Source organism: Periplaneta americana, chromosome 10 (genome assembly GCF_040183065.1).
Source record: "Periplaneta americana isolate PAMFEO1 chromosome 10, P.americana_PAMFEO1_priV1, whole genome shotgun sequence".
NCBI lineage: Eukaryota > Metazoa > Arthropoda > Insecta > Blattodea > Blattidae > Periplaneta > Periplaneta americana.
The window spans coordinates 39,181,308-39,195,692 of NC_091126.1; the positions used below are offsets into that span (position 1 = coordinate 39,181,308).

At 34.2% G+C, this 14,385-nt stretch overlaps 1 protein-coding gene across 1 annotated transcript in view; it reads left to right on the forward strand.

Annotated features, from left to right (window-relative positions):
• LOC138707602 (cell adhesion molecule Dscam2-like) overlaps nt 1–14,385 on the forward strand; it is a 1,410,362-nt gene that overhangs the window by 1,321,245 nt on the left and 74,732 nt on the right. The window contains exons 12-14 of the mRNA XM_069837241.1: nt 22–297; nt 9,262–9,381; nt 11,112–11,270. Of these exons, the coding sequence (XP_069693342.1) occupies nt 22–297; nt 9,262–9,381; nt 11,112–11,270 (555 nt within the window). The remainder of the gene's footprint in view (nt 1–21; nt 298–9,261; nt 9,382–11,111; nt 11,271–14,385) is intronic.

Here is a 14,385-nt window from a genome sequence, read left to right on the forward strand (position 1 = left end):
TTGCACTCTTGCACGTTGCAGTGCCCCCCGAGATCACACCGTTCGCTTTCCCGAAGTTGGCGGAAGGTGCACGGGTCCAGGTGGCATGCTCGGTGCACCGGGGGGATTTCCCACTGAATCTGACGTGGCTGAAAAACTGGGAACCTCTGCCGAGCCACTTGCGCATCACGCCGTTCGACACGTACTCTAGCATTGTGACCATGGATAGTGTGAAGCGGGGCGACAGCGGCAACTACACTTGTGTGGCGAGCAACTCAGCACGAGTCACCACCCATACGGCACCACTCACCATCAGCGGTAACTTGCCTTCCCCTTCCCATCCGTCCCACCCAACAGCTGGTAGCTGGTTGCATGCAACTTTGCACCTATATCACTTCGGGCTTTGGACTTACAGGTTTCCAATTGAAGACTTATTTTTCCAACGAGGCTATGTATCAATTTTTCAAATTTAATTTTATTTAATCTAAGATCGGTACATCCATTGAGAATATCATACCGTACTAAATGGACTCTGTCATAGCTCAAGTCTAAGTGACTTATTTGTACGGCAAAAGATGGTGTCAGAGGTACCTCAACATGCATTTGGCAGTGTGCTTTTAATCATTATATCTCAGAAAGTTGTTTTTGGCTCTTAGCTCCTTTAGAAAGATAGGTCTTCAATTAAGTACATTGACTTCTCTATTTGTTATTAGTCTGAATTATCACCTTATGGGTTATTATTTTGTTTTTGAAACTCTGACATAACAAATGTCACTATAACTGTTTTTTCTCCATTCTCATTACATAATTATTTTTCATTCACCAGTGAATGTAAATTCCGACTGGTTGTAATAGAATGAAATGACAACATTTTTAATGTGGTGGAAGGATTTTAGGTCTTCATTCTGTCACAAATATAAAAATTCAGTGATCTAAAAGGTTTGGTATCTTTAGTATTCAGTATTTTTACATCTAGGCTATTGCAGGAAAGAAAGTTTGCTACATGAATAACTTTATTAATGATTCTCTCTCAGCTGCATTTCCACATTCATTTATCTTAAGAAGAGCACAAACATCCATATTAATTATTTCAGATATACTTACCCAATCCTATAGTTACTGCTCATTAGAAGTTCATGTCGTCATCAGCAAGGGACATCCAACATTTTTCTCACTTAAAGAGAGTGCAGTATTTTTTTTTTCGTACTTAAGTTCAACAGTGACCGTGACATCAGTATTTTGGCTACTGAACTGGCTTCAGGCCATTTCGATTTCAGGATTTAATAATTTATGTCTCAATGCGAGGAAGGTTTTAATGTACGAGGACAATATTGGAGCAGTGTTGCCACGATCTACTCACGAAAATCAGGAGATTATCATCGAAAAAAAAAACAGGAGATTACAGTAGATTAACTAAACATGAATTTCCTCTTTGTATTATAATATTAATTACAAAACACTGTACTGTAAGAAAGATGATACTGTTGTATTAATATAGGCTATAGCACATCCCTAACCAATGAAATGGAACAATTTTGCTAAATATAATTACTGTCTTCTCTACTCAGTGTATGTAACTACTGTAAGTCATGCAATTTTGTTTTTACACAGTAATGTCTTATTGACAATGTTTCGAATTAAAATGTATTAATCAGGAATTTTTCGTGTATTCACAAAAGATTTTCGATACAACGAGATTTATTTTAAAGGTGGTATTAAATACAGTACTGCATTAGCTGCGACTATAACAGACGAAAAATTATCCCCTTTCTTGCTTTTACATAACTATCCTTTAAGCTGTTCATTATTTTCCCACTCTGATTTATAATATTCTGAGAGTATTTTACTTTTATTTCTTGCTGGGACACTTTCACTCATTTTGAAAGATCACTGTGCAAGATATGTAACACAAAAATGCCATTACCTACACTTCTCTCTCTCACTGTTTCACGTGCACACGATCAGAAACAAACTTCACTACTGAATACGTTTCGTTCTTCCTCTGTTCCCCAAGTCCCCAAAACAATAATGAAATAACTTAATTCTGTCGTCGATTTGCAAAAGGGGATACGTCCAAAATAACAAAGTGTTGGAAAATCGAAACAAAAAAATCGTAACCGACTTAGAATATTAAAATGTTCATGGATCCTGAATGTATGTAGGCTACCTATCCATAGTGATATGATTAAAAATATATGTAATCTTCATCTTACGATGTTTGGTGACGTATTTAAATTCATTAATATATATATATATATATATATATATATATATATATATATATATATATGAACATTTTAATTTAACTTATAGTTTTTGCGATTTTCCAACACTTTGCTATTTTCGACATGTCTTCTTTTGGAAATTACGACAGTTATCACATGCTTACGTTGCATGAAAAAAGAGGGAGGGAGGGAAGAGGGAGGGAGGGAGGCAGAGAGAGAGAGAGAGAGAGAGAGAGAGAGAGGGCATGCATCCTTTCCTGGTAAGGTTTGAAACATTTTGTTCTCTATCATTCTGTAATTATGCTTTGACTATCGAGCGGATTGGAGAGAGCCATAACTCTGAGCCACGTGTATAAAATATTGTCTTTATCTGCTGTGTGGTGATATGATAATCCACTGCTGGACTCCAGGGGCCTGTTTCTCAAAACTCACGGACTAGTAATACTAATAATAATAATAATAATAATAATAATAATAATAATAATGATTTATTTAACCTGGCAGAGTTAAGGCCATATGGCCTTCTCTAACACTCAACCAGGAGTAAAGACTGCGTTACAAAAACACTACAAATTTACAAATTACACTACAATTTTACACATAAAACTGAATAAGATAATAATAATAATAAAAAATAAACAACAAATAAGAAGAAATCAGACATAATATATAACATACAGAAAGAAAGAAAAAAGCATAATAATATGTGAACAGCAGGTCAAAATAAATGAGGCATACAAAAAAAAAGACAATTATTCATAATAATAATAATAATAATAATAATAATAATAATAATAATAATAATAATAATAAATAACAATAGTAATAATAATAATAATAATAATAATAATAATACTAATAGTAGTAATAAAATAGTGCAGTACAAAGTATACAGTGAATACAATATTTCTAAGTACACACAATAAGGAAAATTAAGATTATATATAGCTCAACTTATCACATTAGAGATATAACATTATCGGAAAATATGAAAACAAAAATATAAAATAAGTTGAACATCATTAGAACATAAAAAAAATGTGAATACGTGGAAACATGCAATACAACACTTGTCATAATAGTAAGTTAGTTTGGCAACTCGTCATAAGATAATTTTCTAACTTGGATTTGAAAGATTTCAATGTTCGGCAGCCCTTGACTTCAGGCGGCAGAGAGTTCCAGTGACGAGAGGTAGCAACAGTGAAGGATGAGGAATACAGAGACGATGCATGAAGTGGAATTTCTAGCGTGTTATCGCGTTGTGATCGAGTATTAATATTATGATAGCGAGAGAGAGTATGAAATCGAGCGAATAAATAATAGGGGGATGAAGAGTGCATAATTCGATATAAGAGAGAAAGTGAGTGCAGATTTCTCCTCTCATGTAACCTAAGCCATGATAACTTCTTGAACTGTACAGTAGTAATATTAGTCTATTTTACAAGTTTGTGTTTCTAGAAACTACAAGGGTAAAGTAGTAGTTACCAGTTCACAGACTAGTGATATTGGTCGATTTCACCAGTTCATAAGTGATTCTGTTTCTCAAAATGCTAAACTAGTTGATTATACTAGTATTCAACAGGAATATTCCTACAAGACTCTAAAGACTGGTGATTTCTATATTATCAGCTACCAGTGGCAATCTTTCTCAGATAATCAAAACAAAATATTGTAGTTATTTTTTTAATATATGTGGTTTTAGTGATTCCGATTGAAGTAGTGAAGAAGTTGTGAGAAGAGCTAAAACTATATCGAGAAAGAACAATTATTATTCCTTTACGGGAGCATTGTTTAAATATAATGAACGGTTTAAATAAAGTGCTGAAAAGCTTGGAGAGTTGTTAAATATAGTGGGACCTGCCATGACAAGACAAACAAATAGGTCATGCATTATCAGCAAAGCTTCAAATACAAATTGCTCTACAAATTGGGATGTTGATTATTTTCCAATGCCATCTGGTTTTTCTGCCCTAGACCAGCAACACATGCAGAATTTTTTCCCTAATAATCTAATACCAATTCATCAACTGCAGTAATTTTTGCTGGCTTTCCTTCTCCACTGGCAGTTCTTCTGACATTGTCAACTTTAGCCTACAAATTAAATACAAAACGACACTAATTTACGAATAGATCAAATGTAAAACTGAAAAAAAAAAAAAAAAAAAAAATTAGCGAATTTTTCAAGTCATAAGTGGCATCCATGTCGCCAGTAGACCCACTAGCTACATAATGTGTTCACATTATGATACTGTGAACTTGAATTGATACTCGTCAAAGTTGCTTTCTTAATGCTGGGCCAGTAAGTGTCCCTAACGTATGCATAATCTTTGTTCTGAAGTATCAGTTCCATTGCCTCGCATATTACAAATTCTTTTGTCCAGTCATTTACTTAATCATTTTTGTTATTATGCTTGAAAACGCACCGAATGATATATCCTTCGAGTCATTAATCATATTGAGTATAGTTAATTTGCTTTCAATTGGTGGAATTTCAAGAGAAGAGAGAAGTAAGAACCAAAACACAAACAACTTAGCCTTCTAACCTCAAATAACAATACCTACCAATGGCTTTAAACAAATGAACTCAATCATCTGACTAATGAAAGAGATCATGTGACTAGTGAAAAATTGTCACAAGTTACTAGACTGGTGAAATAGTTTGAGAAATAGAATCCACTAGAGCTGATAAAATATACTCTGGTAACTAATAACTGGTGAACTACTAAACTAGTATTTTTGAGAAACAGGCCCCAGGTGAGAGCCGACTCCTTGCTTCTTGTAAGCATCATTGTGGCGACGCATTATGAGCAGGGAGACAAATGAAAGCATTGACTTGTGTATAAGATGCAAAAATAAGACATGGTGACATAATATAGGTATGTGTGCTAAAGTAATGAGTTGAAAATCAGGGATAGAACTAGGTGACTGGAGCATGCCAAAAAGGCAGGAGAAATTCGGACTTTTGACAAAAAAATCAGCAGAGCAGTAGATTCAATGGAAAAACAGGAAATCTCCTGCTAAATCAGTAGAGATGGCAACACTGTGGAGATGCAACTGAAATTATGTGTAACCTTGTGATTTTATTGATTTCATTTATTGTATTTCATAGATCTTACATCAGCATTAGCTTTGAGATGTGACATAAGTCAGAAGTTATACAAAAATAGGTATTCCATTAAAGAAGCAGATTAATTAAATTTAAAAGTTTAAACAAATTCACAAGTTTAATAGAAGGTATGAGTAGCTACCAGTATGCAAAAATTGTGTTAATTCTGTTCTTAACCTTTTCTGTTGGCCCTTCAAAGCTTTAACAAAATTAGACAGGCAGTGCATTGAAGATTGTAATACATAAATAGTACACTTCTTTTTATAACTGTGAGGTTAACAAAAATTAGATGGAGATCTGATTTCAAAATTAGACAGGTAGAGCATTGAAGATTGTAATACATAAATAGTACACTTTTTTTTTATAACAGTGAGGTTAACAAAGATTAGATGTAAATCTGATTTGTGTCTTGAATTAACATTATGAATGTTCTGATTTGTACTAATTTATCTTCATTTTCACATAATTTATTGAATTTCATAGATCTTACATAAACATTGAAGCTTTAAGATATGGAACAAATCAAAATTTTACAAGATAACAATTTTTTGGCGAGATGAAGTGAGATGAGGGCGAGAATTCATCATATATTACTGGAATTTGCCTTTTTGGTTCGGGGAAACCTCGGAAAAAAACCCAATCAGATAATCAGACCAAATGGGGATCTAACCCAAGCCCGAACACAGTTATGGATCAGAAGGCTATCAAGTCTGCCGACTGAGCTACATTGGTGGTTCTACAAAAAGTATTATATTACATAGCAATCGGATTATTAAATTTGCGAACCTAATCAATTATTCATCAGTTGAACTATAAAAAAAATATAATACATAGCAAGTAAGTTAATTCAGTTTAAAAGCATAAACAATTCGATCAGTTGAGATACACAAAAATTGATAATACATATCATGAAAATTATTTCAGTTTACAAGCATAAACAATTCAGCATTTGGGCTATACAGATTACTATTCAATTTACAGCATATAGAATTCATCAGCTATACAAAAATTAAAAAAAAAAAAAAAAGCATAATCAGGGAAAGAATGCACTGGTACTCACAAGGTAAGATCAACATTCTTGAATTTTGGAAAATCCTTTTATATGGTGTTCTTTAATGCAAGTTTGTCATTATCCTTATAGCTTTCTTTTGTAAAACAAAAGTATGTTTAGGTTCAGATGAGTTTCTCCAGAATATTAATCAATATTTTATTATAGAATACAAATATGATATTTGAAGGGGTATATATATTATTGTCAATAAAAGGTAAGAATCTTAACGCATAATAGGCAGAGCTTTATTTAGAAATGATGTATTGTATGTGAGTTTTCCAGTTCAAGTAAATATCCAGTTTGAAACCGAGAAATATTCTCTTTGTAGATTCTTTGATATTAGTTTCATTTAGTAGTAGCATTACAATCTGCAATAAATTTAATTACATTGGCTTTATAAATATTAAGTATTAGTTTATTGACACTAAGCTATTCATTCATAAAATTTAACACTGTATTTTTCGAATTCATGTTATTCACAGAAGACTTGTGCATTTAGAAGCACCTGATAAAATAAAACTGAAAATTTTGTCACTTCATTTATTTACCATGTACCAAACGGAACTTACTATCTGGATATGCCTTGAAGAACTATTTTAAACACGAATAAGAAAATGAACATTCTGATATATCCTACTTATCTCTGTGATGTTATACAGTGTTGAAGACACTGTTTTCCTCTTTAAATATAACATTAGTACAGGTATCAACTTTTGAGTTGTCAATTTATAATTTCAATGGGAACCATTAAGTCCATATTCTACAGTAATGCTAGTGCATTTCCTAAATTCCAAATTTAATATAGAGTCCTATCTGATGAACTCGAAGAAATAATATTTCGTAGAATTTATTTCTGTTGAACAGATAACAAGGAATGTATGAAGTATTAGTACTGGTAACAACATTAATGTTTTTATAATGATCTCTCAAGCATGTGCAGCAATTTCAAATTTCTATTTCAGAGTTTTGTTTCATATCGTGATACTGATACAAACCAAAACAAACCAGACACACATTACGTAACCGGTACTTAAAGTTGCACATAATGCATTAAGTGACTTAACAACACCATGAAATTATTATAATAGAAAAAAAAGGAATCTTTAGTATGTACCGTACATTTAGAAATTGTATTGCTTACTATAATTCAGTTGATGTATTAGTGGTATTGTTATGTAGTACAAAGTCCAATGTGTATAACTTGTTCAAACAGTGATATCCTTGCTATTATGTGCGAAGATTGCACTTTGAAACTCGGCTGAGTGTAATGTGGGTTCTACATAACAGATTTACATCACGTGAAAGTACATGCAAAATTTAGAGGGACGTCAAAATTAAAATCTGCCTTCATAATTATCCTAGTCTAACATTTTAACATTACCGTATCAGTGATGAAATCCGTTTCACAGATTCTTTCAATATGCAAATATGGTTTTCGACACTTTCAGACTAGCAGATTCCAGAAAGGTCATAATAAAACCATCAGAAACTAGATGGCGAACTAAATTGTCAAAACATCACATGCTTGAGAGATTAAATGAAATTACAGAGAGTTAATTTACATTTAGGTAATTATACAAATTTGATATTTCAACAGGTTTACGAAAGAAATACCAGTACAAATGATAAAGCAGAATAATTAAAGTTATTTTGTTATAAATTGTAATATTTTTATAAGTTTTGATTTTACCAGAAGTGTAGGTCTACCAACAGTTATGAACATATTTATATCGCATTCAAAGGAGACACAAAAATATTTCAGTTATAGAAGAAACATCACATTTTTCTTTAACGAAATTTCCATCTTGAACATTCCATTTAGTCACTTCTCTAGACTTCAAAACGGCCTTTATACTAGAGTCCTTTCTGGCACCATGCAGGTAGTGTTGCACAACATGTTGAACATTATTGGCCGGTCGCCCCCCCCCCCCAAATTATTTTGGGCCTCTCCAAAATTTTTAAGTCTTCAAATGATTTATGTCTTTTTCTAATATGTAAATTTCCAATGGATCTCTGTAGTGACATTACTGTTTTTTGAGATGACTAAGTAAATTAAAAATTGTAAACGTATACAATATTACCTTTCTAGGGAAACACCAACCTCAGGATCCTTTTCTCGGGTTCTCAGCCAGGTGAGTTGGAGATTTGCTTCCAAGCTTTCGACAGCTAGCTCTGCCATCTTCTTCATTCCCTGAAGAAGATGGCAGAGCTAGCCTTAGAAAGCTTGGAAGCAAATCTCCAACTCACCTGGCTGAGAACCCAAGAAGAGTTATTCTACATCAAACGCCGGGAAAGCCTCAAGTCATACAACCTGAGGATCATTCACAACGAGAACAGAAGACTCGGGAGCACAAGTGGCAAATTCAGTCTTGGCTAGTGCCAGTTTGCTTTGCTCAGTTGAAAACGACAAAGTATTTTAAAAAATACCAGTACCGGTACTCCACTATTTCTGAAGTGTCTAAAAATCATAAAGATAATAAACATACACAGCCCAAAGTTTCCGCCTATTCAGTTAATGTAGTCTTATGCTACAATAGAGCTTGTCAGTAACTTACTCCTTATTGAAGACATGTGACGAGCTTGAGAAAGTCGTTATACTACAAGTTATGCTTCATATTTTTTTGCCTTTAGAAAATTTTCCCCTGGATACATTGATTCAGCATTTATCAAAAGAAGATTTAGAAACTGGAAGCATGTAGCCTGATGAATATGTCTATGACTTTTGGTAGAACATAACTTACACCTATGCATAAATATTGTGTAGCCTATATAGTTAGCAATATAGGCCTATGTGATTTCAGGTTAATTAATGTAAGAAATGGTTGATAAAGGTTAACTGTAATTAGGAATAACAATGCTCTTTGTATCAATTTATTGTTTTTCTATATTTGAAATTACAGTGCCACCTGAGTGGGTGATTGAGCCTAAAGACACTAGTGTGATTGCTGGCCAAACAGTGGCACTGCACTGCCAAGCAAATGGATTTCCACAGCCAACTGTTATTTGGCGTAAAGGACATGGTAATTATTTCAAAATATAGGCCTACTACTTAAGAGCGGTGTTGTAGAAGTTCAATTTGCATAGAGTGTAATCTTTTAACCCTTTGTACTTATATATTTCTAGCTGTTAAACTTTAGTAAAGAAGTTCTTTTAACTTATATGAACAAAATTATACTACTGAGGCCCTCATAAGACTTAAGAAAGAAAAGTCAAACATTTATTCAATTTACTGTTTCATGATGTGTAATCTCCGTTTTCCAACTTTCACATTTAAACCGTAATATCACATGTCAAGTAGGCCTACGATAGGCCTACAGAGTTTAAGAAGGAGAAACTTTGATTAAAGAAAATTCGCTGACATTAGTACTGGTACTGGTTACGGTATCATATATGTAGTTTTGAAAAGTTATGTGTATGAAAACCATCAGAAGTAAAATAATGTTTAACACTCCAATTTTAATAAAAACTGTGTCTATGTAATCCTAATTTTACAGAAATTACTCACAAAAATAATACCAGGTGCCTGGGTTATCTTTCATTGTTACGAAACTGATGCCAGTAACATATGTAGGGCCTGTTTATTCATTCATTCACTCATTCATTCATTCATTCATTCATAATGTTCTTCCCAAGGGCAGGTCTTTCACTGCAAACCCAGCATACTACAATCTTTCTTATTTTCTACCATCCTCTTTGTATCCGCAATGATCCATATATTTCAATGTCGCCTATGATCTGTTACCTTCTTCTGCCCTGAACTCTTCTCCCATTCATCATTCCTTCCAGTGCATCCTTCAGTAGGCAGTTTCTTCTCAGCCAGTGACCCAGTCAATTTCTTTTGCTCTTCCTAATCAGTTTCAGCATCATTCTTTCTTCACCCACTCTTTCCAACACATCTTCGTTTCGTATTCTGTTTGTCCATTTCACACTCTGCATTCTTCTCCATATCCACATTTCAAATGCTTCTAGTCGGTTGTCTTCACTTCGTCGCAATATCCATGTTTCTGATCCATACAATTCTACACTCCACACAAAGCACTTCACTAGTCTCTTCCTTGGTTATTTTTCCAGAGGTCCGAACAAGATGCTCCTTTTTCTATTAAAAGCTTCCTTTGTCATTGCTATCCTCCTTTTGACTTCCTGGCAGCAGCTCATATAAGTTTATAGTATATCCCATCTATTAGAAGCTGTCCACTTGCTCTACTACCTCATTTAGAATTCGCAAGTTTACCTTCTTTATTTTTCTTCCTATGACTATGGTCTTCTTCTTGTTTGCATTTATCGTGTGTGTGTGTGTGTGTGTGTGTGTGTGTGTGTGTGCGTGCGTGCGTGCGCGTGTGTCAACTATTTAAATAAAATCATCATGAACTACTCCTAATACTTAATCACTACTCATCCACATTTCACTACACACTTCTTAACTAATCCTTCATTCCACTAACACACAATTTTCTTAGATTATAAGATGGCTTATCCTTGCTACTCCCCATTCGATTTTCACTATCTGCTCTATTTACCTTATCTGTACTTCCTCTTCTTACCACTAACTCTCCTCCCCCCCCCCCCATCGTCTTTCTTGTGCTCCTTAACCTTTGCCAGCTGTTGACTTAAATTAATTTTTTTTTCTCTCACTGACATCACAAATGTCTCCATTATCGCTCTCACTCTCGTCTTTGTTATTTCATCTACTGATCCCTATTTATGTGAGAAACCATATTATTTTCTTAAAGGGATTATTAAAATATTCTAGGGAAATTGGCTACTCAGTTTGATGAGTTGGATGGTCCGTTGAAGAATGGAACTTTGTTAATTCAAGACGTGAAGGAAGACGATGAAGGCTACTATATGTGCGAGGCAAATAATGGCATTGGAGCCAGTCTGAGTGCAGTAGTGTTTTTGACTGTCAACGGTGAGTCATTTGTCAAAACTTTAAGTTATCTTATGACAGTGTATTATGAACGTTTTAGTGACAATTTTCAATTTAAAATTAAGTTTTTGTCATTTGAAATAGTTATAAATTTAATTTCAAGATTGTATCTATAATCCCGTCGCTCTAATTTCCAGCAGCCAATCACGTTGCAGGTCGGCTACATTTAAAAGTGTGCATCTTGTTATTCGCTGATGAAGATGTTAAGCATTTCCTAAGGCTGGATAAATACTTATATATAATCGCCCGCCATTTTAGCTCTTTCTTTGGCGTTCGCAAAAAGCACATGAGGACGTTATTTGCCGCTCAATTATTTGCTGAATTACAGTGCATTTGATTTATTATCATAGGAGCTATGACATGATAATGTTTAACGTTGTGGCAAATAGATCCCTCGTCTGGTAGCTCGGCAACGAAAGAACAAAAATGGCGAACGATACTACCTACCTAGACTTTATAGAGCCTTGACTTCCTTAGATGTAAGCAAAGAGCAGGAGTCACGCCGGGAATAACAGGGTCGCGACTATAGATATTGAGGGAAATTATGTACCAATTGAAGAAGAATTGCTGGGTAACTTTCGGCCTTGGACCTTGGAATCATTTCGCCATCATTAATTCACATATCATCATTATGGTGCAGTGTACTGTACTTGTACAAGAGCACGGTTGTTCAGCTATCCAATCATTCACAGAATAGGAGTGGTAAGCACAATAAGCTTCATGCTGCAGTGTAAGCCTTCTGATTCCTCCTCTGTACAAGAGAAAAAAAAAGTGGGAGAGATTTAATGTGAATAGTAATGGACTGAAATGTAGAAATGGTATTTTCTTATTTGGAATACACTACGCTGTCATTATGTTTAAAAATGTTATTGAGGTTTTCCTCTTAATTGGAAATTAACCAGTAGCAATGGGTGCTACTACATCTACCCAATGAGTGGTGAATTCATGGGGCGGCCCAGAGAGGAATGTCCCCAATGGATTCCATGATGTCTGCCCCGGAGATTTCAGACCTTTTTAACTAAGTGATATAATTTACACAAAATAACACTTAACACTGGCTTTATATGAGAGTTTTACACAGAAGTACAGCTATTTATTCATATTCACTATGTTTTACGTAACAGTTTTAACATTTTTAAGTTAATCCATATATTTACATTTCAACTATAAAAGAATCAAAGTTTCATTTCTTTAATTGAACACGTTTTCTAAGTTACCTTTCACATAGACTGCCTCTAATGCTGTTAGGTAAATCTGAATCTTTGTTTATTTTGCTGTTGGTACCATGCCCCAGATATAGTATAAATCCACCCTGGGGGATAAGGTCTGAATTCAACACTGTACCCAATAAATGAAGTTTCGCAGCATCACAATTATTATTCTTTGTGTATTGTGTATTTTGTAAAATTATTTTTATGTAGTTAAATGATTTGTTGGGAAATACTGAAGTTCCTTCCTGACAACCAGATAATTTTATCAAGTTTATTAAAGTGATCTAAGGAAAGGCTCATATTAATTACCAGTATTTAATATTTTTTCCCCTAGATACAGCTGAAGAGAAATCGTTAATGAAGTCATTGAGAAGCGGTCAAACTAAAAAGAGAACTGCTTGAAAAATGAGGACAGACAAATATTGAAAATTGTGTATCATCCACATTGCACATAAATGCGTACACAAAGGGTGTTAGAGAAATAACTATGAATTTTTTTAGTAGTAATAAAGGCAATGAATGAACAAAAAAAATCCCTTGTACATTTCAGCATATATCGGTAAATATTTTTGGTGTCTCATATGGATAACACACCAGACAAGTTTTTCAGGCTTCAAATACGGACATCCCATACAATGCGGAATACTTGGAAACTCTAATTATGTCATTGTGCTGAATTTTTGTTCATAGATTGACCGTTTGTAACTTACATAAATATTTCTACATGAATTATGGTGACGGTAGCACTAGCAGCGATGTTATTGACTATGATAGTGGTTGTGATGTAAATGATGATGTTGTTGGTAATGGTGATGGTGGTGATGCATGGTGATTCTGAGCCCGTGTCCCAAAGCTACATCTATAATTTAAGTTTTTTTATTTTATTTTAGTAGATTATTTTACGACGTTTTATCAACAGCTTTGGTTATTTAGCGTCTGAATGAGATGAAGGTGATAATGCCGGTGAAATGAGTCTAGGGTCCAACACTGAAAGTTACTCAGCATTTGCTCATATTAGGTTGAGGGAAAACCCCAGAAAAAAACCTCAACTAGGTAACTTGCCCCGACCGGGAATCGAATCTGGGCCACCTAGTTTCGCTGCTAGATGTTACTCCACAGGTGTGGACTATAATTGAAGTTAACTAGATAGTTGACTAAATAGCCGGATGTGACGTCACAAGTAATGCTCCAAAGCTACAAATTGCATAGCAATCAAGTTCGTAGTAGCTAGTAAACAAAAATGCTTGCTTAATTGATGGCTTGTAGATATAATACAATACAATACTAAACAAACATGGATCCCTAATCAGCAATTGGAGCTATGAAATCTGAAGATGCTTCGGAAGTGAAATAATGCAAATATATTGTAAGATAACTTATTAACTTTGAACATTGACATTGTTAGTACCTTCTTTACAATTTTTTAACATTGTTGTTGTTTAGTTAACTGTCCGAAGACAGGTCTGAACCTCACAAGCGATACCAAGAAGGCACCACTTATGAGGCAACTAGGCCAGGAAATAATGGGGTAGGATGGCCAGTTCCTTTCCCCTCCATTGCATACATCGCCAACTAGCTACATATTACACTAGTCAGACTTCAGATGCATACAAACATATCGTCAAGTGAAATGTACTGCCTGATAGTAAATATACATATCAGCTAGAATCCCAACCAGAGGATTTTTTTAACATTATTGTAATATATTAGGCCATTGTATTTTTCACAAAACTCCTAATGAAACTGTAATAGAATACTGCCTTCTTAATTCAGTGCTGCACTGTGATGTCATGGTTTTTATAAGAATAGTCCATGAAGAAGGCCGTGATTCAAGCATACATAACAAAAACTCCCTAGTGTGTAGTTTATTAACTATAGTCAGCTAC